The 23,829-nt window shown below is 46.3% G+C and overlaps 2 protein-coding genes and 1 long non-coding RNA gene across 4 annotated transcripts in view; 2 read left to right on the top strand and 1 right to left on the bottom strand.

Annotated features, from left to right (window-relative positions):
• Nucleotides 1–2,699: 2,699 nt before the first annotated feature.
• LOC102944523 (cytochrome c oxidase copper chaperone) lies at nucleotides 2,700–11,474 on the bottom strand. 2 transcript variants are annotated; one of them, XM_037909613.2, is made up of 4 exons: nucleotides 11,334–11,474; nucleotides 11,073–11,210; nucleotides 4,223–4,336; nucleotides 2,700–2,914 (listed from the first exon to the last, which is right to left on the bottom strand). In XM_037909613.2, exons 2-3 carry the CDS (start codon nucleotides 11,183–11,185, stop codon nucleotides 4,252–4,254), a joined length of 198 nt encoding a protein of 65 aa, XP_037765541.1. In that variant the 5' UTR covers nucleotides 11,186–11,210; nucleotides 11,334–11,474; the 3' UTR covers nucleotides 2,700–2,914; nucleotides 4,223–4,251. The 2 variants fall into 2 exon arrangements, with proteins under 2 accessions (XP_037765541.1, XP_043394663.1); XM_043538728.1 differs by lacking the exon at nucleotides 11,334–11,474 and adding an exon at nucleotides 11,309–11,327.
• LOC119567126 overlaps nucleotides 10,581–23,829 on the top strand; it is a 33,424-nt gene continuing 20,175 nt past the window's right edge. Inside the window, exon 1 of the long non-coding RNA XR_005226906.2 lies at nucleotides 10,581–10,914. This is a non-coding gene — a long non-coding RNA (uncharacterized LOC119567126). The remainder of the gene's footprint in view (nucleotides 10,915–23,829) is intronic.
• Nucleotides 11,516–20,679, top strand: LOC122464177 (potassium/sodium hyperpolarization-activated cyclic nucleotide-gated channel 3-like). The gene is made up of 3 exons (XM_043538727.1): nucleotides 11,516–13,311; nucleotides 16,211–16,372; nucleotides 19,870–20,679. Exons 1-3 carry the CDS (start codon nucleotides 13,222–13,224, stop codon nucleotides 20,134–20,136), a joined length of 519 nt encoding a protein of 172 aa, XP_043394662.1. The 5' UTR covers nucleotides 11,516–13,221; the 3' UTR covers nucleotides 20,137–20,679.

Here is a 23,829-nt window from a genome sequence, read left to right on the forward strand (position 1 = left end):
AAAAGGGAAGGACTGGAAACAACTGGGTGTGAGCGCTCCAAGACAGGCATGCGCTTCAGCAGGGAGATGTCCCGCCAACCCCTGCCTGACCACTAGGCAGCACTGGCGGTGGTTGTGCACCTTCTACAATCCATGTTACAGCAGCAGCACTGCTGGTGTCAGCAAAGTTAGCTGGCAGCTACACAGCAGGCACAGCAATGGAAGGAATGCCCACCCCACAGGAAACATAACACCATGTTAAACTTTTATAGTTTGCTGCAAACACATAGGGGCTTCATCCAGTACAGAAAGAAAAACATACCCCCTTGCTCATGTATTTGAAGTGCACGGACAGTAGTAGAGTGGCTGCTAAAGTTACTCAATGGGAGCAGTTACTTTCCCCCCATGATTCCAGAGCCAATATGCTGCAAAAAGATGTTTTCTCTAGTGATCACTACTGCAAATTGCACTCAGGCTTTGAGGATCCATCTAGGCTCTTCCTGTCCCTTACAACAGCAGTAATAGTCAGGGTTTTAACATCTTCCGTCATCCTATAGTGTCAACAGAACTCTAGGAGAGCAAACTGGATCCTGTTCTATCCTCTGCATCAGTAACACAATCATCAGCTGTGCTCCGGTGGGAGAACTCTCACGGTTGTCAGGAAGCAGTCACTTTTCACGGCCAGATGCATCCTTTGAAGTCAGAATATGGATGCAAAGGACGACAGTATGAAGTCAGCCTGCACAGGCCAATGGAATAGGCCTTTGCATAAGATAGGATTACAAGGGTGGTTGTGTTTCAGGACAAACTTACAGCAGTCATGCCTATCATACCATTCCCATTGGCACTAGTCACTTAAAGAGACATGAGCAGCTCCTCTACTAATACTGTATTCTGGATTAACACACTTTGTACTAGAAAGGGCTAGCGTGAGACTTGAAGACACCTTTAAAAAAGGAGATGGAATGAGTCAATCAGTCACCATCCCTGGCTGATTTTGTCCCTGGGAAGACTGGCTTCATGTGGAACACTTATTAGTACCAAAGTAAGCAATACCTTTGGCAGCTTACTGTAGGGTGAAGAAACAGTGTAAGTTAAGGCTGCCACATACACCAGGAGAGAGCAATTTGAAAAAACACTTTCATCACAGTCTGTTTGGGGGTGAAACAGGACAACAGAAAGTTAGACACACTTAGAATTAGGTGCCTAGCAAACACAGAGCTGTTCTTCCCCCGCCCCACCCCCACCCGACCCAAGCAACTCCTACTGTCTTGATGGGGAGTTATTCGTAGTCTGCAGTGGTTAGGGAGAACTAGAACCTAAGAAATATAAATGGAGGATACTCATCTTTTTTCACTCTTTCTTGGCCCTCACTAATGAGGAAAGGATGATCTTGTGGCCAAAGGGCAGGAATATGCACCAGGAGGATTCAAGTTCTATTGCTGGTTTGCCACTACCTGTGACCCTGAACAAGTAATTGCCCTTTTGGGTCTCCGTTTGCCCCTCAATACAATGAGGATATTATTTACCTTCCTGACAGAGCAGGTTAAGGTTTAATTAACATATATGAAGCGCTTACAGATCCTTTGGTAGAGGTGGCTATAGATACAAAACATAAAAACTTACTGTATGCTTTCTACTAGAAAACAAAACCTACAAAACACAGGCTAACACAAGAGACGAACCACCAGTAGAGACAGAAGTTTCTGGGAAGTGAGAGTGCATTGGGGTTACTTCCAGTGTGTTGTTTCTGATGACTGCAAGGAGGCTCAGTCTTTTGGATCAGCTTCTGGATAGGTCTCGGACAAATGTGAAGGGCCCAGTCTAGAGCCGCTGTAAAGGAGAATGAGTTCTCTCACCCAACCCATAGCTGTTAGCGAAGGGAGGTCTGCTTCTCTTCCCACTCTTCCCCAGCTTCCATTTTTAAGGTCCCTTACTTGTAAACAGACTCAACTCGCAGCTTTCAAACACACCAGTCAAAATTAAATGTGTCAGTATTTGTGCCACCCAAAGTGTTTTGAATAACACCAGAGAAACTGACAAATGTCTTGTTAATTTCACTTTGCAGCAGGCTTGGGAAAGCCCTGAGCCAGTAGATATAGTGAAACATGGGTGAAGACTCAGGAGGACAAAGGTAGCACTGTTATCAGTTAACTGTGAGTATATCTGAGCATCCATGAGGGCTAGAAACTTATTTTTAAAAAGGTGTTAACTTAAGCCTCCCCAACTTGACATGGAAAGTTCCTAACTTTCCACGAGCTAGTGAATTTTTCAAGCAACGGTACAGAGGTGCCAATGATTATTAAATTTCTGTCTCAGGAGATGTGGACAGCACAACATTAGGAGCAGCAGAACCTGTTTCAACCCTAGGGGAAGTTCCGTGCAAAGAGCAGCAGGCTTATAGGAGCAGATGCCCTGACTTATCTGCAATACTGGTTATCCCTGCACAACAGGCAACAGCTACAAGCTTCAGCATATCTTTGCTTTTGTCCACAATAGGATCACTTATCGCTAGCATGATTTCCCCATCCATAGTAGTAGAGAGAAAAATCTCACTAGAAACTAGCATATTTTAATATGATTGCAGCTATCGCGGTTCTTATTCCAATGTGGATAGGGAAAGGAAAGGAGAGTCATTAACCAATTGCTGCCCAACATACTACAGAAAACAGTTTGGGTTAGAAGGTGGGGGTACCTTTGCTTTAAAAATGAAAGGGGAATGAGCATTTTAAAATCCTTTATTAAGAGGAAAATATATCTCTATCAGCCAGTCAAGATCAGATAATGGAGGTGCCACAGAGGCAATATACATATGGTTTTTATTAGAAATTCTTTATAAATAGATTTCTCATAAGTTTGTTCTTTGAAGTAGCTTGCAGAAATAACTTAATATTGTTCAGCCACCCGAGAAACCAGTCACCCAACAGCAAATCACCTAGGAGAAGAAAAAGAATACCTCAAATAAGAGACAAGACTTCTACTGGACACGATCAGTAACAGTTCAACAGCCTCCTGTCATAAAGGTCACTATGTGCAGCAATTTCACCACTACACTCGTGACAGTCACTTCCAGAGTTTCCCTGTTGCAGGTACTCTAAGAATACAATATGGTGTCTTTGTAATGATGGTGAGACAATAAAAGATGAAAGAAGGAAAGCTGAACTCCATATTTAAAGAAGGCACTGTCATTTAAATCATTTCATACCCTCTCAAACTCCCTGTTTATAACCCTCTCCAAATCCAAATCTATTACAGGACAGCTGTTAGTAAGGGTTGGATTGTGCTTTGTGATTGTAGAATCACTTAACATGGATGCAGACTCCCAGCCGTCCTTTCACCACTGCAAACCCTCCAATACAGCATCTTTTCAAACTGCAGGTCGCGACCCAGTACTGGGTCGTGGAATGTAAGACACTGGGCCGCAGCGGCTCTGGTCAACACCGCTGACCAGGCCGTTAAAAGTCTTGTCAGTGACGCTGCCCGATTAAGGCAGGCTAGTCCCTACCTGTGCCTGGACAATGGGAGCTGGGGGGAGCGGTGCCTGTGGGCACGAGCTGCACAGAGTCACTTGCATGCCTCCACCTAGGAGCTGGACCTGCGGCTGGCTGTTTCCGGGGCTCAGCACAGTCTGCGGTGCCAGGAGAGGCAAGAAGCCTGCTGTAGCACCCCTACTGTGCCGCAGACCGGGAGCTGTCCGAGGTAAGCCCGTGCCCCAATCCCCTGCTCCAGCCCTGGGCCCCCTCCTGCACCCCAAACTTCTCATTCCTGGCCCCACCCCAGAGCCTGCACCCTCAGCCCAGAGCCCTGACCCCCTCCTTTACCCCAAGCCCCTGCCCCAGCCCTGAGCCCCCAACCCAACCCAGAGCCCCCTCCTACACCCCAAACCCCTCATCCCCGGCCCCACCCCGCAGTCCTCACCCCAACACTCCGCCCCAGCCCTGAACCCCTCCCACACCTCAACCAAGCCCCTCATCCCCAGCTCCGCTGGGTCACGGGCATCAATAATTTTCTTCAACTGAGTCACCAGAAAAAAAGTTTGAAAACCACTACTCTGAAGAGGCCAGCAGCAGTTACTCTTGAGCCAGTGAGGCCAGCAGCAGATGCCTGCCTTCTCTTCTTCATCCTAAGACACCACCTTTCACATATAAGGAGTCCAGACCTACTAGTGACACCTACTGTGTTCTCAGGGCCACTGCAGAGGCAGAGACCAAGTGATGAACGTGGTCCCACAGTCTATACTCACCATGCATACAGCCCCGCTGCTCATCTCGTTCATACTTTAAACCCCAAGGCTCTCATGCACTCCTTGTGAGCCTCAATAAGAGGCCCGCAGTGCTCCTCCCCTTTCTCAATGATGCTGCAAGGCAAAGAGATTTCCCTGGTTAGCTAGCAAAACGGACACCATGTAATCCTCAGATTTGCAGGACCGATGGACTCTTGCAGGTGAAGGGTTCATGAAGGGAAGAAATTGTATAACAGATTTCATAGTAAGCAGGCCATAAAATCAATTACACAAATAAAAATTTGAAACAATCTGATTTAATATAAGGCTGCCCTTAAACTCAGCTGATTTGTTTGACTTTCCCTGCTTGTTTTTAAATATTTAAAATAAAAATAAATTGAAAAGGCAGTAGTTTCAAATTAATTTAATCTACAGTTTACCTCAGGGAGAATTAACTGGTTTACTTCAGAGAGACTATCCTCATCTAGTTTTTGCATGTGGAAATGAGAGGACACCTAGTAAAGATATTGACTGTCTCCTGTCCTTCCCCATAGGAAAGAAGCCACAGGCTTCTCTCAGATAAGATGGCTGTCATTTCCCTACAAGTGGAAAGGGAAACTACTCTTAGTAAAGAAGGCCATTGTCTGTCACAGCTTGCAATGGAAGCCAAGCTGACTTTGAGGAAGATAGCTGCCAGCTGGGCTCTATGCTCAGAGAACCTGGACAATACAAGGAGATGACAAGGGAAAGTTAACATTACAGGCATACTCATTAAGCTTTTCATCTTTGCTGCACAGCTGCAAACGCACTTGACACCAATGAATTAAACTGAGTCAGTTAATACTTTTGCCTGTGTTATACCCAAGGCAGTATTTTTTTTCTTCCAGGAGTCTATGTGCCATCTTTTTTTTTTAAATGAAAAGAGGTTCTGAAAAAAAAATGAAACCTCAAATCGGGTGGGGGGTGGTGGTGGTGGTGAAGAAGATCTTTGAAAACTTGATCTTAACAATGACGGGGACACATGCTTTGTAGCTTGTGTAGGCCATATGCATTGCACCCATCAGGGGCACCTTGCATCCCCCCACAACCTCCCTATATGCCATCCTCTCATGCCCCTCTATTCCAGGAACTTTTTGCAACTTTCCCACAGCTCCACCACATGCCAGGGTGTCATTCTCTAGGTTCCTGCATCCCCCCATCAACGCTCCCCATACGTCCATTCCCTTGCAGGTCCCTAGTTCACTCCCTTGCCCCCACAATCACAAAGTAGATTCTACCTGTCCCCACTCTCCTCTGGGTCCTGGCTTCCCCACCATCACAGTCCTCTGTGGGTCCCTGCTTCCTCACAGCTCCACCTCTACTTTTCTCTCCCTCTCTGGGTTGCTGTTTCCCACACCCCCACTGCTTCGCTCCCCACATGCCCTCACTACCACTGGTCCCCATTCACCACACACACTTTAAACCCTCCCTGTAAGGCTCTTATTTTTGTAGGGTCCAGGCTACAGACAACTCCCTGTACAGATAGTTAAGCTGCAGCATCTGACAAGTGTAGGCAGCAGCCAGGGGTGGCAGAAAGATCCTTTTGCCTACAGTACCAGGCAGTCTGGGGGCCCTGATTTTCCTCGGAGTAAGGCTTTTCCAGTGTCTGAGTTGCATCAAAATCCACTGGGCTTATGCTCATGGATACCTAGAGCATCCCTGAAATTTTGGAATTGATCAAACACAGCATTCCAAAGTTATCACATTACAGACAAACAGAAATGCCACTGAGTTGATCTGAGTGTTAAACCTTGAGTCGCTTGGCCAACTATAGAACTTCAGAACACAAGACTACTTTAGAAAATTAAAACATGTTCAGATTTATACCTTTACTTTCCTCCAAAAGTATTCAAGTTTGTCACCTTCCAGGTCTGTGCAAAGTTCCCATTAAAAGGAAAATTCTGGAAGAATTTTGAACAATGGAGCTACTTTTGGCATCTCCCTATTAGGGTAGAACATTTGTAGCTGTAAGGGGTCGTACCAGCAGCTACAAGGCCATAAATATGATTAAGAATAGTTATCAAGTTGAAACCTAAAGAGACTTCAAGTAATACATTGTATTATTTGGGAAAAATATGCATGGGTTAATGATTCCAGTGATGTGGAACAAGCACACCTCATGTTCATGTTTGCACCAAAGTACTTTACGCACACAAAAAACAGTTCTCTTTTGCAAGCCACCAAGTTCTAGTGGCTTGAGCAGGGGACCAGCAGTCAGGAGAACTGTGTTCTATTCCTGGTTCTGTCATTAACTCACAGCATGATGTTTGGTAAGTCATTTAGGCCATAATTTTTAGTTACTACACACCAGTGCCTCAGTTTCCCCTCTAAAATACAGGTCTGATATTGACACACCTCAGGGGAGGACTATGAGTAAGAATATGATTACAGAGATCACAGATTCCATGACTTCATCGGATCTCAGTCATTTCTTTGGCTTCAGCCCTGCTGCAGTGACCAGAGCTGTCACCCCATCCCGCGGCAGTGGCCAGAGCGGTCAACAGCCAGGGCCAGAGTGTCCACCCACCACCCCTCTCCAATGGCTAGGGTGGGAGCTGTCTCCTCCTCCTTCCCACGTGGCCGGGGATGGAATTGGAGCTGTCCCCCTGCAGTGGTGGGGGTTGTGAGTCACGTTTCCCACAGTTCCGTGGGCAGTCACACACATTTTATTATCACAGAAATGGAAGACTCCTATTAAGTCTGAGATCCTCTCTCCTCCATCCTTGTCCAGGGCAGAATTATGCCATACAGTGCAGTGCTTTGTCTTGAGAGGACTCCAAGCCAAAAAACTATGGAGAAGTTCAGAAATTAACTCCACATATCCCTTCTCTACTTTGGCCAAGCATAACATGGAACTTGCCATACTGCTTCACTCAATCCAGGATTCTGTCTCTGTCTGTAGCCAGTATCAAATAATTCAGAGGAAGGAGAAAGATACTCCATAGGGAACAATTATGGAATAACCCAACCATAGTGAAAGTTTAAATTCCTTCAGTTAGTGATTGGGTTATGTTCTGAAGCAACAGGTTTTATATTCATTCTACAAAACAAACTTTTTTGCTGTCTAATTTAACAGTGGATGTTCTGATTATCTACATAAGTGCCTAATCTTTTTTCATATCCTAAGAACTTATCCTCAAAGATGTCTAGTGGCAGTTAGTGCTACTGGATAGTTATCTGTTGTGTAAAATACCCTAGTTTTAAAATGTCCAGTGGAAGGGAGTACCTGCCCTTTCCCTTGAGGAAGTATTCCATGGCCTACCATGCCCCACAATCAGGAAGTTATCTTGATGTTTAGCCTATATTGTCCCTATTTTAATTTTTAACTACCCAAGACGGAAAACCAAGTAACATATACTGTTTTGTATCACCCTAAATAATTCCTATTTCCAACTGTGGGGTTTATACTTTGCAATCATAGACGGTTATTATTCATTTAACAGCCACTGATTTACTGACTTGCAAACCGACAGAGTCCCAGCCCCAAAGGAGGACCAGCAAGCTCTCCCTGGACCATTAGAGACCTACTTAACTACAGCATTTTCACGGTCAACTCAAAAATGTTAAAATGATTAAACGATGAAAAGTAAATTGGTTTCTGAAATTCTACTGCAATAATCTAAGGTGCTATTAGTAACAATTAAAGACATTAAAAATTCTGTACACCTCTACCCAGATATAACGCGGTCTTCGGGAGCCAAAAAAATCTTACCACGTTAAAGGTGAAACCGTGTTATATTGAACTTACTTTGGCCTCGAGCATTTCCGTTATTAATAGTCACTTCCTGCCCCTGACTGACCCCTTAGAACCCCCGACCCATCCAACCCCCCCCGCTCCTTGTCCCCTGACTACCACCTCCAGAGACCCCCCCCCCCCCGTCCCTAATCACCCCTCCCAGGACCGCACCCCCTACCCAACCCCCCTGCTCCCTGTCCTGACTGCCCCGACCCTTACCCACACCCCCGCCCCCAACAGGACCCCCAGGACTCCCACACCCTATCCAACACCCCCATTCCCCGTCCCCTGACCACACCGCCCCCAGAACCTCCGAAACATCCAACCCCCCCCGCTCCCTGTCCCCTGACCACCCTCCGAGACCCTCTGCCCCAGCCCAGCACCCTTAACACGCCGCTCAGAGCGGCATGTCAGAGCCAGACACGCTGATCCGCCAGAGCGCACAGCCCCACCCCCCAGAGCGCTGCTTTACCGCGTTATATCCGAATTTGTGTTATATCGGGTAGCGCTACATCGGGGTAGAGGTGCATATATTATTTTTAACCCAGGTATCAAATTATTGTTGCTATTCTCTCACCTCTAAAGGGTAGAATACCACTTAGTGAGATAATGAACCTTGGCCTCACTGAGGAAGTTATGAAATGCTAAACATAATTCTACTCTACAAGTTTGCAGACAAATTGTAGTAAAAACTTCACAAATTAGGATTTAACTTGTATTAAAAGTCTTTAAAGTCTGAAGCAACAAGAGTCTGCTGCATGGGTCATAAGAATGTGTAGAGAGCTAGTTAGGTTTTTTTTAAAAAGTTAATAGTTTCTGATACTATGTGTGTCCTGAAACCACTTACCAATTTTGGTCTGTTAAAAGTAAATTAAGTGTTTCTCTGATTCGCTGCCGTGTGCAAATCCCAAAAGCAACAAGAGAAACTGATGATACAAAAAGTGTAGTGAAATATACACTATAGAAGACAACTGTAGGGAACTGACTATACAGGAAGGACTGTCATATGCATAAATAAAACGTAACACCAAGAAGTGTTCCTCTCTGTTACTTGTAATGACAGTAGAAAAACAATTTTCAGGCAGAAGTGAGATTTTTAATTTGGTATATCCATTTAATATCCCCACCCAAACTCACACTTCCTTGTTTTGAATACTTGCAGTGTCACAAGACTCTCAGTGTATTATTTCTCAAGAGGAAGTGCTATGAGGCTGGTAGCTGGATACACAGAAAGGAGAAACTTGTAGATGACTTGCACTAACTGACAGGTGAAAACAATGGGGAAAAAAAAGGAAATGTTGTAGGGAGGTCCAAAGCAATAAATAACGGGATAAAACTTAGTTAAGAAAAATTAGGATGCATATCAGGAAGAGTCCTTTAGTAGTGCAAGCTATTAAGGCTTGTCTACGTTTACCAGAGGATTGACGCTGTGGCAATCGATGCATCGGCGGTCAATTTAGCGGGTTCTGCTAAGTCAACCTCCAATCGCTCTCCCGGTGACTCTCCACCTGATCGAGAACAGTAAGGGGAGTCAACGGGAGAGCATCTCCCATCGGTGTTGCGTAGTGTGGACCCCGCAGTAAGTAGATCTAAGCTACGTTGATTTGAGTTATGCTATTCATGTAACTCAAATTGCATAGCTTAGATTGACTTTTCCCTTTAGTGTAGACAAAGCCTGAGATGGATTATTCTCTCAAGGGAAGTAAAGTAAGTCCCAGCACCTAGACATGTAAACTAGAAAGGGCAAAACATACTACAGCATACCATCCTGTCACAGCTGAGAAGATGAGCTAATTGTGACCTAACAAGTAACTCCCTCCTCCTTCAACCCAGTATGAATTTCTGTTGGTGGTGGTATATGAAAACTAAAAAATGCTTAGCAGATTGGGCCTTTTAGCTTTGCTCTCTGAAACTCCCTCCCCCCATAAGATATTTATTTGGATGGAGTACCTCAGAAGGCAGAAAGCTAATTTATAATCAGACTAAGACAATATATTAAGAAAAATAAAAGTAATGATTAGACCTGTACACACACTGGATTTTTCTGGAGAGTTATTTTTGCATCACCATTGGTGCTGGAATTTTAAACATCAACACATTGGATTAAAGTAGTTTCCTGATAATTTAAAGAGAACTTGTATCATTTGTATCAATTGATGGTGCCACCAAAACAAATCCCAAACAGTAAGTAATCACTGCCTGAAAAAGGCAGGTGATCCCCTGGGAACTTTAAAATATCATCTACAGGGAAGTTAGTTATTTGTTTCTGAGGGACTGGACTAATCTATAATTAAAATGGAGAAAAGTTCCAGGCAGAGTTCTGGCAACTGAAATCCCTATTTGCGAGGCAACGGCAATAAAGGCAATGACTGGGAAAGCTCCCCCAGCACCACTTCAAGTCCTCGGCTGCATCCTATGAGCATTTCCGGGATTAGGAGGCTGGATCACTTGATGCTAGCCCTCTTCATTCCCTCTGAAGCAACTGGCACCAGCCACTGCCGGATGACAGGCTATTGGGCTAGATAGTCCATTAGCCCGATCCAGCCACGTCATTCTTATAAGGCTCAACTTCCATGCCCTATTCAATCCCTAACCTACCTGCAGACTAAGGGAGGGAACGGATTAGCGGACGTTATCATGGTGATTTTGGCAGGGGGTCATCTGTCCACCGCGAACCAGCGGGAGGCTTGGGCTACACTGAAAACGGACATGGGCAGCCACAGGCCGGGCAGGGCGCGGTGCCGGGGAAAGGCACACACCCGGGAGACGCGGCGGTGCTGACCGCACGCCGGAGGAAAGGGGAGGGCTTCCGTCGACACAGCCCCGGTCTGCACTTCCCAGGTGGCCCGACCCAGCTGGCTCGCTCAGCGGTACGAACGACCCCGGGGGCTGTAGTTAAGCCGGCCCGACCCAAGCCCGCCCCGCAGACGCAACCAGGGTGAGGGAGGACTAGATGCGCGGGGGGCCCGCAGCCGGGCTCGGGGAGGTGGAGTCGCGACGGCCCCCAGGGCAAAGCCCATGCGCTGCGGCGGGAAGCGTCACCCGCCCTGTCACTGGGCCCCGCGGCGGCGGGGGGAAGGCGGCGGCCCCGGTTACCAGGCATCCCGCGCCTTCTTGGTCTCGGGGCAGGCGCAGCAGGGCTTCAGCGGCTTCTTCTCCTGCGGCTCGGGGCCCGGGGGCTCGCAGCTGGCGGACGCCAGGCTCGACATCTTCGGCGGCGGCTTCGCAGGATCCCTGCGGACACAAGGGGCCGGTGAGAGCCCGCTCCGCCCGCCCGGCCCCCAACGCCCGGCTGCGCGGGGCCCCTCGGCACCTCCCCCGCCCCCGCTCACATGCGCAACCCTCGCACGCCCCTACCTGGTCCCGCGCACAGATCGTCAATGCGCAGGCGCCTGGCGAGCCGGGACTTCTTCCGGGCAGCGGCTTCCCTCCCCTGAGCCCGACACTTACTGCGCCTGCGCGCCCATTCAGGGGCACGCCCGGAAATGGAGTTCTGCTGCGTGCGTGCGTGCGCACCCGCCGCCGCGCGCCTTTGGTCGGTCCACGCGTGTCCCCCTTATCGACCCCCTCCCCGCGTGCTCGCCCCCACTCGCCCCTCCCTTCTCACCCCTCCCCTCGCCCTGCACGTGCCACTCCCCCTGCCGTCGCCCTGCACGTGCCACTCCCCCTCTGCTCTGGATTGCTGAGATTGCAAAAACGAACGAGACGGTGAAGGCCGGGGGGGGGATACAAAATTTTGCTTCCTTGGAGCCCATGTGTTTTGGGAAAGCTGAGGAGGCGACAGAGACCCTGTTTGGACTGGTGCAAAGAGCATGGGGAACAGAGGTACCAAACAAAATGCCCCAAAAAGAATTCAGGACTTAAAAACCCTTCTGAGAGCCAAGGCAGATGGGAGATCAACAGCAGACCCTGGACGACCTGTGCACACAGGACAGAACTCCTGTCCACCCCTCCCCCTTTTCTTCTTACATTACACCCAGGCCAGCCTTGGGTAGTGCGGGTGTGAGTATGAAAGTGGGTTAGGGCTTGGGGCACTAACGCTTTCTTCCTTCCTCTGAGTGACGTGGGGAACCCCCCAGCACTCTACCCTGTTATTTTATCAATACAGCTTTAAAACTTAGATAGTTGGTGTGTTCCGTCATCTACTCCCCTAACAAGCCTGTGGCCTCAGCCTTATCACCTGACGCCTCAGGCAGATTGGTAACAGAAATCTGTCACACTACCCCAGAGCCTGGCTTGTCCTGGACTTTCTCTTTGGTCTCCCTACAGATTTCATTATAATCATCTTAAAGGTAAAAGACTGAGAGAGAAGATCCCCCTTTCTCCTCCCCCATGTATCCCTCTCCTTTTGAAGAAACAGTATAATAGAAGGTAACATAAGACACACCTACCCTCCACTTCATTGTCTTTCCATTCATTTTCAGGTGGCATTTGAATGTAGAACTTCATTCCCTTGTCTATGCCATTTACTTCCCCCCTCCCTCTTGTTTAATTTTTATTCTGCAAAGCATTTCAGAAAACACCTTCTATGAAAGACTGCAAAATAAATACAATAGGTTTTCACAAGGAAATTTATTATAGCAGATATGTGTCTACAAAATACTGGTACATTAGGTAAAGTTGTATTACACTTACATATTATTAACTATTTGTGTGGATTGATCCTTGCTATATTGGCATTCCATTGTGTATGTTCATTGTGTCTCCATTATATTTTATTTGTGCACAGTACTTTACCCTTCATTTTTTCATGTGTGGGTTTTTGTAAATCTGGAAAACTTTGCAAATAAATACAAAGGGAAAATGAAAAAAAAAAAAACCTCTTCCAGTTACTAACCACCACTTTTTTTTTAACCTACCCCCATAGGTCTGGCTTTACTAAAGAAACAGGTGCTCAGATACTACAGTGATGGCCACAGTATGGAAGTGTGGATAGATTATACTGTGCTTGTTTGAGCTGAACAGTACATAGCAAACTGTTCTTCTGGCAAGAAAGTTGCATGATCATTAGGTTATATCTTTTGTTGTCAGTTGAAAAACCGAAGGCTCTGACGGATCATGAGCTTTTGATTGGTGTTTGCACATCAAGATCAGTTCAACAGGAAAAAGAGTTTTTAGTCGTCAGCCAGATATGGATAAGAATTTTAATATAAAGATTAGTATTACAGCTTTGCCACTTCTATCATCATGTTACATGCTTGTCCTGAGGTAGAGTTCAACAATTCAGCATGACAGACAAGTTATAATGCAAGTGATTCAAGTTGTCTTAATTGCCTGTGGTCTGAAGCTCTTGCACATCGTAAGAATGAAGAGGTACATTGAAGAGTGGGATGAGGTCAGTGTACTTGCCAACTTATCAGCATTTTGTGTGATTTATGATTATGAGGGAAACAAAAATGATTAAGGGTATGGAACAGCTTCCATATGAGGAGAGATTGGTAAGGCTGGAACTTTTCAGCTTGGAAAAGAGATGACTAAGGGGGGATATGATAGTGGTCTATAAAATCATGATTGGTATGAAGGAAGTGTTATTTACGCCTTCTCATAACACAAGAACTAGGGGGTCACCAAGTGAAATTAATAGGCAGCAGGTTTAAAACAAATAAAAGGAAGTATTTCTTCACACAGTGAACAGTCAACCTGTGGAACTCTTTGCCAGAGGATGTTGTGAAGGCCAAGACTATAACAGGGTTGTGACAGGTTTCAGTCAGTCCTCCAAGCCCCTAGGGGGCGATGGAGAGCTATGGTCCCACTGGCGGGCCTTAGTCACACCTTTCGGGCACTGGGGAATTAGCGGGAAAGGTGTGCCGGCACGAGCCTGCAGCGCGCCCCTCAGGCAGGGGAGCGCCGGCACGAGCCTGCAGCGCGCCCCTCAGGCGGGGGAGCGCCGGCACGAGCCTGCAGCGCACAGTTCTGCTATCCAAGGCAGGTTGGCCGGGGTAGGGGAACGCAGGCCCACCCAACTCCACTGCGTTCCAGCCCAGGGCCCTGACAGTGGCGGGAGCTGAAGGTCCCGCCGCTTGGTCAGCGGGGGGCCATCTGCGCCCGCTGACCAAACACACCCACCCACGGTGCAGTTCTGCCCCTGGGCTACTTCCTACCCGGTCTCTCAAGCGGGTCTCTCTGGTCCCTCTAGCTCGTCCGGGTATTCCACTGCTGGCAGCTCCAGCTCCAGCTCCCCCTCTGTGTCGGACTCACGCTGGCCCAGGCTACAGCCGGGCCCCTCCAGGTCCTCTGGGTACTCAGCAGCTGGCAGTCCTGGTCGCCGCAGGCCTTCCTCCCGGTCAGGTTCCTCCTGGCCCAGGGCTTCGCCTGGGTCAGCAGCAGGATCGCGAGGGAGCAGCCAGCAGCCTGTGTCTGTCTCCCTCCCTGGTGCTCTCCTCACTGGGCAAAGGGCCCCGCCCTTTGTACTTCCTGTCCCACCCCTCCCCTTCCGGGGATTGGCGTAAGCTTGGTCTGGCCCCGCTCACTCAGGCTCGGCTACAAGGGTTTAAAAAAGAACTAGATAAATTAATGGAGGATAGGTCCATCAGTGGCTATTAGCCAGGATGGGCAGGGATGGTGTCCCTAGCCTCTGTTTGCCAGAAGCTGGGAATGAGTGACGGGATGGATCACTTGGTGATTACCTGTTTTGTTCATTCCCCGTGGGGCATCTGGCATTGGCCACTGTCAAAAGACAGGATACTGGGCTATATGGACCTTTGGTCTGACGCAGTATGGCCATTTTTATGTTCTTAAAGTCAGGTCCCCAAAACTTTGCCCGGCTGATGGCTACATTTGGTAACAGGAACCAGTTTCAGGTTGCCCTCATTTTAATACAGCTTTGTGGTCATTCAAGACCAAAGATCCCAGCAGACTGTACTCCATCTTCACACAGACAGATTAAGAGCATCATATATTAGGACCTGTAGCCTCTGTTGTGTTGAAGATGAGCAGGCTTTCTGGAAGCATTATAGAACACCATGTGCTCTACTTTGACGATTCCAGAATACACTAAAGGAGGAGTCAAAAAAACTTAGGTTGTCCAGTACCATCAAATTCCTTTCTTTTTATCATTCTATCCATATTTTGTTCCTACAGTTTGACAGTTTAATGTCTGATGAAAATAACTGGCTACCACTGATATGCAAGAGCACAGGAATGGTCATAGTGGATCCTTTCTTTGGACATATAGCTTCAACAGTGGCACCTCTTCAGTAACCAGTCCAGGGTATCTGAAAGAGTTAAGCAATTCAGCCCCATGGGCTGGATATATGCAGAGCTGAGGATCATTTTCAGGGGTTAGAGTTCTTTGGTCCTTGTTGTGTTGAGCTTGGGACATCATGATGGGAAGAGAGCATCCAGACAAAAACAGGATGATGCTTATCCCATCTTGGGTCTCACCTTGGGAACATATGCCATCAGCTGACAGGGATCCTGCTCTTCACTGTTCAGTCCAAGAACAGCAATTTAATAAATTAATCACCACCCATGATTTGCTTATATAACTGAGACCTGGCTGGATAATGCTGCAGGGCCCTTGCCTGTAGCATTTTTCAGTCAAGTATTTGGTTCAGCATGAGCAGAGGAAGGATGTTGTAGATGTGTTGCTAGCATCTGATGTCAAATGTATGAGGTGCCTGACTCAAAAAATTGATTTGTTTGTTGATATTCACCTGTGATTAAATTAGGAATAGCTGTGATGTACAGGCTTCTGCAGTTCTACACTTCAGACTCCCTAATGCACACATCAAATATTTATCTGGTTTGGTCTTGGATTGACACGCTTCTTATCTTCAGTGACTTCTGTGTCCATGTGGATAATGGTGCTTCAGAGTTAGCTCACGAGCTCATGGCTGCCTTGACAATCATGAGCCTGTGGTGATTTCTGACTCAATGCATGTGGGAGAACACATTTTGGATCTTGATTTTGAACTGGGATGAGTGATTTGAGGTGGACAGTATACCTTGTTCTGACTGTTACCTCCTTCCGTTTGAAGACAGGGCTCAATGTACTTTATGTGGGGTTTGTAGACCTATTTTATTGGTGACTGGCCAAGACTAGGGCTTGCAAGGGGGATGAGTAAATTGAAGCTAAATCCAGGTAAGATGGAAGTGATACTAGCTGTTTGGGGAAAGCATTGCAAAAATATGGCAGGTTAGCATCAGCCCCTAATATTGAGATTGCTCTTGTCTTCCTGTAAACTTGTAGCTTCCATAGAAGGAAATATAACCATTGGCATTTGCTCCTTTAGTTAACAGATCTGATAGGGAACACTTCCTACATCATTTTTGAGATTGTAATCCAGTTTGGAATACTCTATATGGTAGTTCATTGGAACGCCTGCATCCAGTTCTACACTGAGAACTTACTTCAATTTCCAGTTAACTCTTGGATTTACCAGCAGAACCTTACGGTAAGTAGAAACCAGGGACAGGAGAAGCTCAGAAGTTTATGAATGCTTTCACACATTTTAGAATGTTTTTGTATAATAAGTTTTGGCTTGTAACCACACCATCTTGTTCTGGGATTCCATCAGCTCTCACCAGGGAAGAACTGAATGAGTACTTAGATGGGAGACTTTTTAAGTTACACAATGGAACCAGGAGAACTAGTGTTTGAATCAGTAGATGGTGACCTGCCTCACTAAGAAAATATAACCAGAGTAAAATCAATGTTCTTTTGTCCCAAGTCTGTTAAACATTTAAAGCTGATAATTTAACAGGCTAGTTCCAACAGCTGAAAAACAGCTGTGACAGCTGCTCCACTGCCCTGTAGTGTATCATGCTCATTCCAGTATGATGCACCAAGCAGCAGCAGGATTTTGTTTAGAGAGGACTCATTTACAGTGCCCCACCTAAAATTGTGTCCTAGAGCCACCACCAGCCATGTTAAGGTGTCTGCAATTAACACTTGGCAGACAGTCTGTTATAAGCCTTACTTGTTTCTGTAGTGAGTGGTCAGCTAAACAGGAAATATCCTCTTCCTCAAAATCGAAAGCTATAACCCCTATGGGAAAATTCATCCGTCCTTCCAAATTCATTAATAGAGCCTTAAATGCCTTTCCACTTGCAAAGACCACTTGTATTTCAAAAAAGAGGAGAGCTTTCATTGACCTTTCTCTGGTCTCATTCTCTACATCAGTCAAGACGACAAAAAGGATGGGCAAAATATGGTTTATAAGAAGCAGGAGAAAGCTGATATTTGAGGGTCCTCAAATTTTTCTTGTGTTTTAAACTAGAAGGAGTTGAGTGGGACACTAAGTATCTGCATTAAGAATTGTTGAGGTCAAGTGGGGCATTACACCAATTTTTCTATTTTCTGTAGAGAAATTATAAAATAAGTACATAAAAATTAAATGCTTAGAAAGTTAGTACACAAGTGGCTTTCAGACTTTTGTACTGGCAGAACAAAGGGGGCTGCCAGTCATGAGAAAGCCCCTGCTTTCCACCTAAGATGTCTGCCGGAACTAACAGGGACTGTACCAGGGGAAAGGATTGGGCCCAGACCAAGAAGGAGTCTAGTCTGTGAAAGAAGCTTATTGGAACGCCTCTGAGGGTAAGATATTACCTGTAATCAGTTTCTTAATGTATTAGGCTTGGACTTGCATGTTTTTGCTTTATTTTGCTTGGTGGCTTACTTTGTTCTGTCTATTATTACTTGAAACCACTTAAATCCTACTTTTTATACTTAATAAAATCACTTTTGTTTATTAATGAACCCAGAGTAAGTGATTAATACTTGGGGGAGCAAACAGCTCTGCATATGTCTCTATCAGCGTTATAGAGGGTGAACAATTTATGAGTTTACCCTGTATAAGACTGTGGTGGGGTGGTGCCCCACCCCTATGCCAGATTGGGCTACAGCAGGCCAGAGTGGCTGCACAAGGCAGCAGCCAATCAGGGAGGGCCTGTTAGAGAGCCAATCAGGGCCAGTATTACAGCCAGCCAATCAGGGCTAGGCTAGGCCCAATATAAAGGCTGCCCAGGAAGGGAGCAGGGAGTCTCTCCCTGGCCTTCAGAGGGTGAAGGTCTGTCTCCTGTGTGAGGAGACTAGCACCAGGGACAGCGCAGCGCAGCGCTGGGCAGGCAGGGGGAGCAGAAGGGAACTCCCACCCGGTACCTACCGGGCTGCGGGCCCTGAGAAAAAGGGCCTAGCCGGTGCAAAGGGGCCGAAGCAATCAGATAATGCTTCCTGGCTGTGCAGAGTCATGGGCACCAGTAATGTATAATCTGCCTTGAGATCTTCAAAGGCGTATCTGAGACATGAAGGACTTCAGTGAAGTGGATGTGGAAGGGAGAGTAGGGGATTCCAGCCCACCCTACTCATGGAACTTTGACCTCAGCTCCTGAAGTCAGAGTCTGAAATATGGTGTTCATTATAAACTCCAAATTGCTTCCCCAAGACCACATTATACCTCTCAGCAACAGCATCCTCTGTTCCACAGATATTTTTGGAGCCAAATCTGGAATGGGGTAGAGGGTTCTCATTCAAAAACCTTAACAGGCCTGTATAACCCATTACAGAGGAGATCACCTTTCTCAGTGCTCTTCCCTTCAAAGCATCCTGGCTCAAAGGAAGCCCATTTTTCCTTGAGGCATTTAGTTCTTATTCCTCCCCAAAGCCTCAGGGAGAATGCCAAGGATGAGACTAGACAACTGATCCTTGCTACCACAATGATTAGGTGAGACAAAAGGATTTTCCTTAGATCTCTTCACTTCTACCGAGGAGAAGGCAAAAGTTTGATTCTCTTCCATTGGGCCCAAGCGTCTCACTTTGATCATGCTGGATGGATGAGGTGGTCCCATTTACAATGCAAGAGACTCAGTTCTCCATGGTTGATGTTAATGCAGTTCCTTAGAATGCAGATCTTTGAGGATCTTGTCTATTCATGTCCGTCTGGCCTGAAAGAGGTGTGATGAAATCCTTATTCATCCTGCCAACAATCCATATAGCAAATTCCAGTATCCACAAGTATCTAATGCCAAGGCCCACAACCAAATATTCCTTCTTGGCTGTGAAATTCTTGGCCTCACAGCTTAACACCTCTGGATTATGAGTCTAGATGTTTGGGGATGACTGGCTGAAAGATGAACCAGTTATACATGCTGGTCACCAGAATCTGTGTTTGCCATACCTATGTAGACACAGCACAGGTGGAACTGGGAATGAAATGCCTCTTCCCTACTTTAAAACATCCAGTATATCACGCACTAGATAAAAAAAATTCAACTGAGCAGCTTGGATCATGCTGCAGATGTTGTGCTCACGGCTCTGGTGGCACAAAGAGGACTGAAAGCTGCTCTAAAAGGGTAACTGGGCTGGGTATTCCCCTGGCATAGAGGAGACCTCAGGTGACATAAAGCCAGCATAGCCACTCTGCACCACCAACTACCATAACACACAGGGGCCATTGTTTGTTCATACCACCTCTCTTCAAAACAATGCATTATAATTAGGTTTTAAAAATGATATCTATTTAAATGTTTTACATTTCAAACTACCTGGATTTTTTTTCTCTTCCTGGAGTCTTGGACTCCACTAAAGCACATTTACTGACCCTACCTCAGGGCCTCCCCCACAAGAGCCTGACCCTACTCCCTGTGGATTCTCCTACCTGCATGAAGGTCCTGCCTTTTCTGCAGTCTCTCCCGCACTGAGTTCCCCACTACTCTGTTTGTATAATCTTTTCCTAACACTTTCACAGCTGGGATCACTAATTATCATTAAATTGCCATGTCACCTCAGCTGGGGGCTAGCTGCTAGATCACAGGCAAGATTGAGCCTGGTTTACCTTAGAGGGCCAGCCAGCCTGTGACAGAGATGTAAAACATTTGTTCCATTTGGTGAGAAAACTGCATTCTGCTTTAATGATATTCTATCACTCGCTGCCTGTCCTTTCTATAATGGCAGATGAATGACATTCAGGAATATATTTCATACCGAAAGCTACCACAGGATTTGTGCCAACGGATTTTCACCTACTATGATATCCGGTACCAAGGAAGGTGGTACAATGAAGAGGAAATCCTCAATGAGATGTCAGAACCTCTGAAAGAGGTAAGAGAGAGAGCCTGCCTCAGGCCTCTTAGGGAATGTCTACACTTGGAGTTGGGGATAATTGCCTGCTCGAGAAAACATACCTGCACTAGCTCAATCAGAGCTAGCATGCAAAAATAGAGTGTAGCTGCCGTGGCAGAAGGGGCTAACTAACCCTAGTACATGCCTAGCATCTTGGACAAGTGCGTATTGGAGGCGGCTAGCCCCTTGTGCATATGATGTCTATGATCTATTTTTAGCATGCTATTTCAATCAGAGCATGGGTGTATCTTCTCAAGCAGGCAATTACACCCCCAGCTTGAAGTGCAGATGTACCCTTAGTCAGCATGAAACAACTTATAGCAGTGGACGGCAACTCATGGGAGGGACACAAGAGAGGGCACCAAATAAAGGGGGGGCATGTGACCCCCCCACATGACTCCTCCCCACCCTGCCCCCAGCTTGGGGGCCCCGCGCTCTCCCTGTCCCCTCCCCATCCCAGGTTACCTGCGGGGAGGGGAGGCTCTGTCCTCCCGCTGCACCGGGTACTGATTTCTGAACTGCAGGGCTGTCCCGGGAACCGCAGTGGCAAAAGGAGCAGAAAGCGGGGGCACCAAGCGACCCCATGCAGGCAGCTCCTCCAGGCACAGCTGTACTGCCCCCAGCCCTATTCTTCAGCAGGGCTGTACAGACCCCAGGCAGGAGACACAGCTGTGTGGAAGGGCTGGGGGTGGTACAGTTGCGCCTGAGGAGCTGCTGGATGTGGGACCGCCAGGTGGCCCCATGGTCTGCTGCTTTCGCCGCTGCTGTTCCCTGCTAAATGTGCCCCCCCAGGCATCTGGGGGGGGGCATGTGACCCTTCTTGCCCCTCCCAGGTGTCGCCTTTGCCACTAGCATTTCAATCTGTCCCTAGGGGAGTGGTGTATGGAATACTAAACTGTATTATGCTGTTCAGTGCAATATATATATATTACATACCTTACCTGAGCTGAGACCAGCCATACCTCGCAGTGTATTAAAGTATCTTAAAGGGAACACATCTCGTGTATCTCTCTGGGATGGAAGCTCTGTAGCCAGTCTATATCTAGCGCAAGAGCCTGGCCTGCTAGTAGCAGTCCTGCAATCTACATGTACATGGTGTCAGAAGTAAAGGCAGCCTAACTTGTGCCAGAAGAGAACAGAAACAGAAGGAAGGCAGCAACAAAGGTCGCAAACAGAAAGGGGGGAAAAGCAAGAATGGCTGCAGAATGGATCACATCAAAATGCCTCTTTTCAATGCCCCAGAGAACTTCAGTTTTGACAGAATGGACAGACTGGAAGCAGCATTCTGCAAGATTTTGCATTGCTATTAAACTCTACCAGGAAACTGGAGATATAAAGCTATCTTCTTTAATTTATGCTGTGGGGAAGCAGGCAGAGCATATCTTTAAATCCTTTGCCTTTACTGACAATAGTCAGTAATCTGACTGTGATAGAGTTCTGGCTATGTTTGATGCATACTTTATACCTCAGAGAAATGTGGTTTATAAAAAGGCAGTTTCACCAGAAAATTCAGGAAACAGGGGAACCTGTTTGAATCTTTTGTCAGGGCTTTGAAGGCATTGGCAGAAAACTGATTTTGGAACTGTAAAACATTAAAATATCAGAAATAGATTGACTATTGACCATATAGACAAAAGTCTCTCATAGCAGCTCCAGTTAAAAACAGACTTAACCCACACGCAGCTATTCAAATAGCAAAGCAGTGTGAACTTATGAAGCAGCAAGACAAACCTGAAAAACCATCTCTAAACAGGCACATCATGAGTTCTAAAAGTTATGATTATACAACCACTGAGGCAAGGAGAGAGAACTCTCAGGCTAACTGCAAAGCCTTTCAGACTAAATGCCCAAGAGATGTATGTCAGCCAAAGGTGCAAGATGTAATAAATGCACAAAATATGGACATTTTTCAGCTGTTTCTCACATTAAGGCAGACAGGGAGCCATTGTTTCTGGGACCTGTCATGTGTGATAACACAGAGCCTGCCTGGAGTCTTTCATGGAAAGGCTATTGACTTTAAAATGGACTCAGGAGCAGACTCAGAAGGGAGTTACAATCACCTTCAACTCTTCCCAGAGTTGAAATCACCGGACACAGCCCTGACTAGCCCTGGAGGTATTCTGAACTGTATGAGCCTGTTCACCACAGAAACAACCTACACAGACAAAATCTTTGCACTCGGAGTGTATGTGATCAAATGATCAAAAACCCACAGCTTCACAGCTGCAGCTTGACAGCCACGATGGGCCAAGTGAGAAAGGTGGAAGAACTCTATGAAGCAGTTGGTGATACTGAACTATTGAAAAGAGATCCAGTACAAATAACCTTAAGAGACAAGGCTGAACCATATAGTGTACATATACCTGGCAGGATTCTGATCCTGTTGCTTTGTAAAGTGGAAACTGAGTTAAAGAGAATGGAACAGATTGGCATAACCAAGATCATCTCTGAGCCAGTAGCATGGTGTGCCCCATTAGTACTGGTTATACAGAAAAATGGAAAAATATGTGTGGATCTTAAAAGACTTAATGAAGCAGTTATGAGAGAAAAATATATCCTCCCAATACTGAATGACTTCATCCCCAAAGTGAAAGGAGCTACAGCATTTTCCAAGATGGATGCCTGAAGCAGATTCTGGCAAATTCCTTTAGCCAAAGAGAGGGCTAAACTGATTACACTTCTTTGGGAGATTTTGCTTTTAAAGATTACCTTTCAGGAGTACCAGTGCCCGACAAATCCAGGCTAGAGAGAAAAGGCGTGGAAAGGGGGTAAGTTTGGTTTAATTATTGTAATACGTTGTTATGATATATTTTTAATTGTAAGTATGGTTTTATGTTTATTCCCACTAAAATGTATCTTTCTTAAAAAAAACTTTGACTATCTCTGAATTGTTAATTCTGGGAGCATTCATGGCCCGCCATACTATTTTCATACCCAGGTGTGGGCCTCACACCAAAAACTTTGCCCACCCCTGGTCTAGACTGAAGCTAAACAGGAAAAAGAACATTTTCCAACTACCCCAAATACAGTGTTTGGGACTGGCAATAAACAAAGATGGAATCAGTGGTAGCCTCGAGAAAGTAAAACCAATTTGAGAATTGAAAGCACCAACTAATGTACCAAAACTGAGACATATATTGGAGATGGTAAATTATCTTGGTTGATACCTACAAGACATTTTTACAGTGACAAAAAACACTGAATGAACTATTAAAGTCCAACATATTGTGGCTATGGGGACCAAATCAAGAAATTGCCTTCAAAAAGGTAAATGAAATTATCTCAACAGCTCCAGTTTTCAAGTGCTATGATGTGAACAAACCACAATGGTGAGGGAGGCAGCTTGGCCCAGGTGGTGTATTGTTACAACAACATAGCTCCGAGTGGAAGCCAGTTGCATTTTGCTCTCACACACTCACAGAAGCAGAAAAATGGCATGCACAGATTGAAAAGGGGTGCCTGGCAAGCGTATGGGCATGTGAGAACTTTTACAGATGTCCGTGATTCTTTTACACTGATAACAGACCATAAACTGCTTGTGACTCATCAATGGAAAAGACCTGGATGAAGCACTGTTGAGATGCCAGTGTCTATTGATAAGATTAATGCAATTCAACCCAATTGTTAAATGTGTTCCTGGGAAAAATCTGGTAGTAGCAGATACCCTGTCATGAATCCCAGCATCATACTTGACTACCCATGAGCTCAAAGATGATGTACGGGCATACGTGGATGCTGTGGACATATAGAGACCAGTGTTAGACTACTCCAACTACTAAAAGCAACCCTGAT

The sequence above is a fragment of the Chelonia mydas genome, chromosome 1 (assembly GCF_015237465.2).
Source record: "Chelonia mydas isolate rCheMyd1 chromosome 1, rCheMyd1.pri.v2, whole genome shotgun sequence".
Taxonomy (NCBI): Eukaryota; Metazoa; Chordata; order Testudines; family Cheloniidae; genus Chelonia; species Chelonia mydas.

Coding starts and splice junctions, on each gene's coding strand:
- LOC102944523 (XM_043538728.1), bottom strand. Junction 4,337..11,072: donor AAGAAGGCGCGGGATGCCTG/GTAACCGGGGCC, acceptor TTTGCCTTGCAG/CATCATTGAGAAAGGGGAGG.
- LOC122464177 (XM_043538727.1), top strand. CDS start 13,222: ATGCAAGTGATTCAAGTTGTCTTAATTGCCTGTGGTCTGAAGCTCTTG. Junction 13,312..16,210: donor ACATTGAAGAGTGGGATGAG/GTCAGTGTACTT, acceptor TTGCTCCTTTAG/TTAACAGATCTGATAGGGAA. Junction 16,373..19,869: donor TTTACCAGCAGAACCTTACG/GTAAGTAGAAAC, acceptor CTATAATGGCAG/ATGAATGACATTCAGGAATA.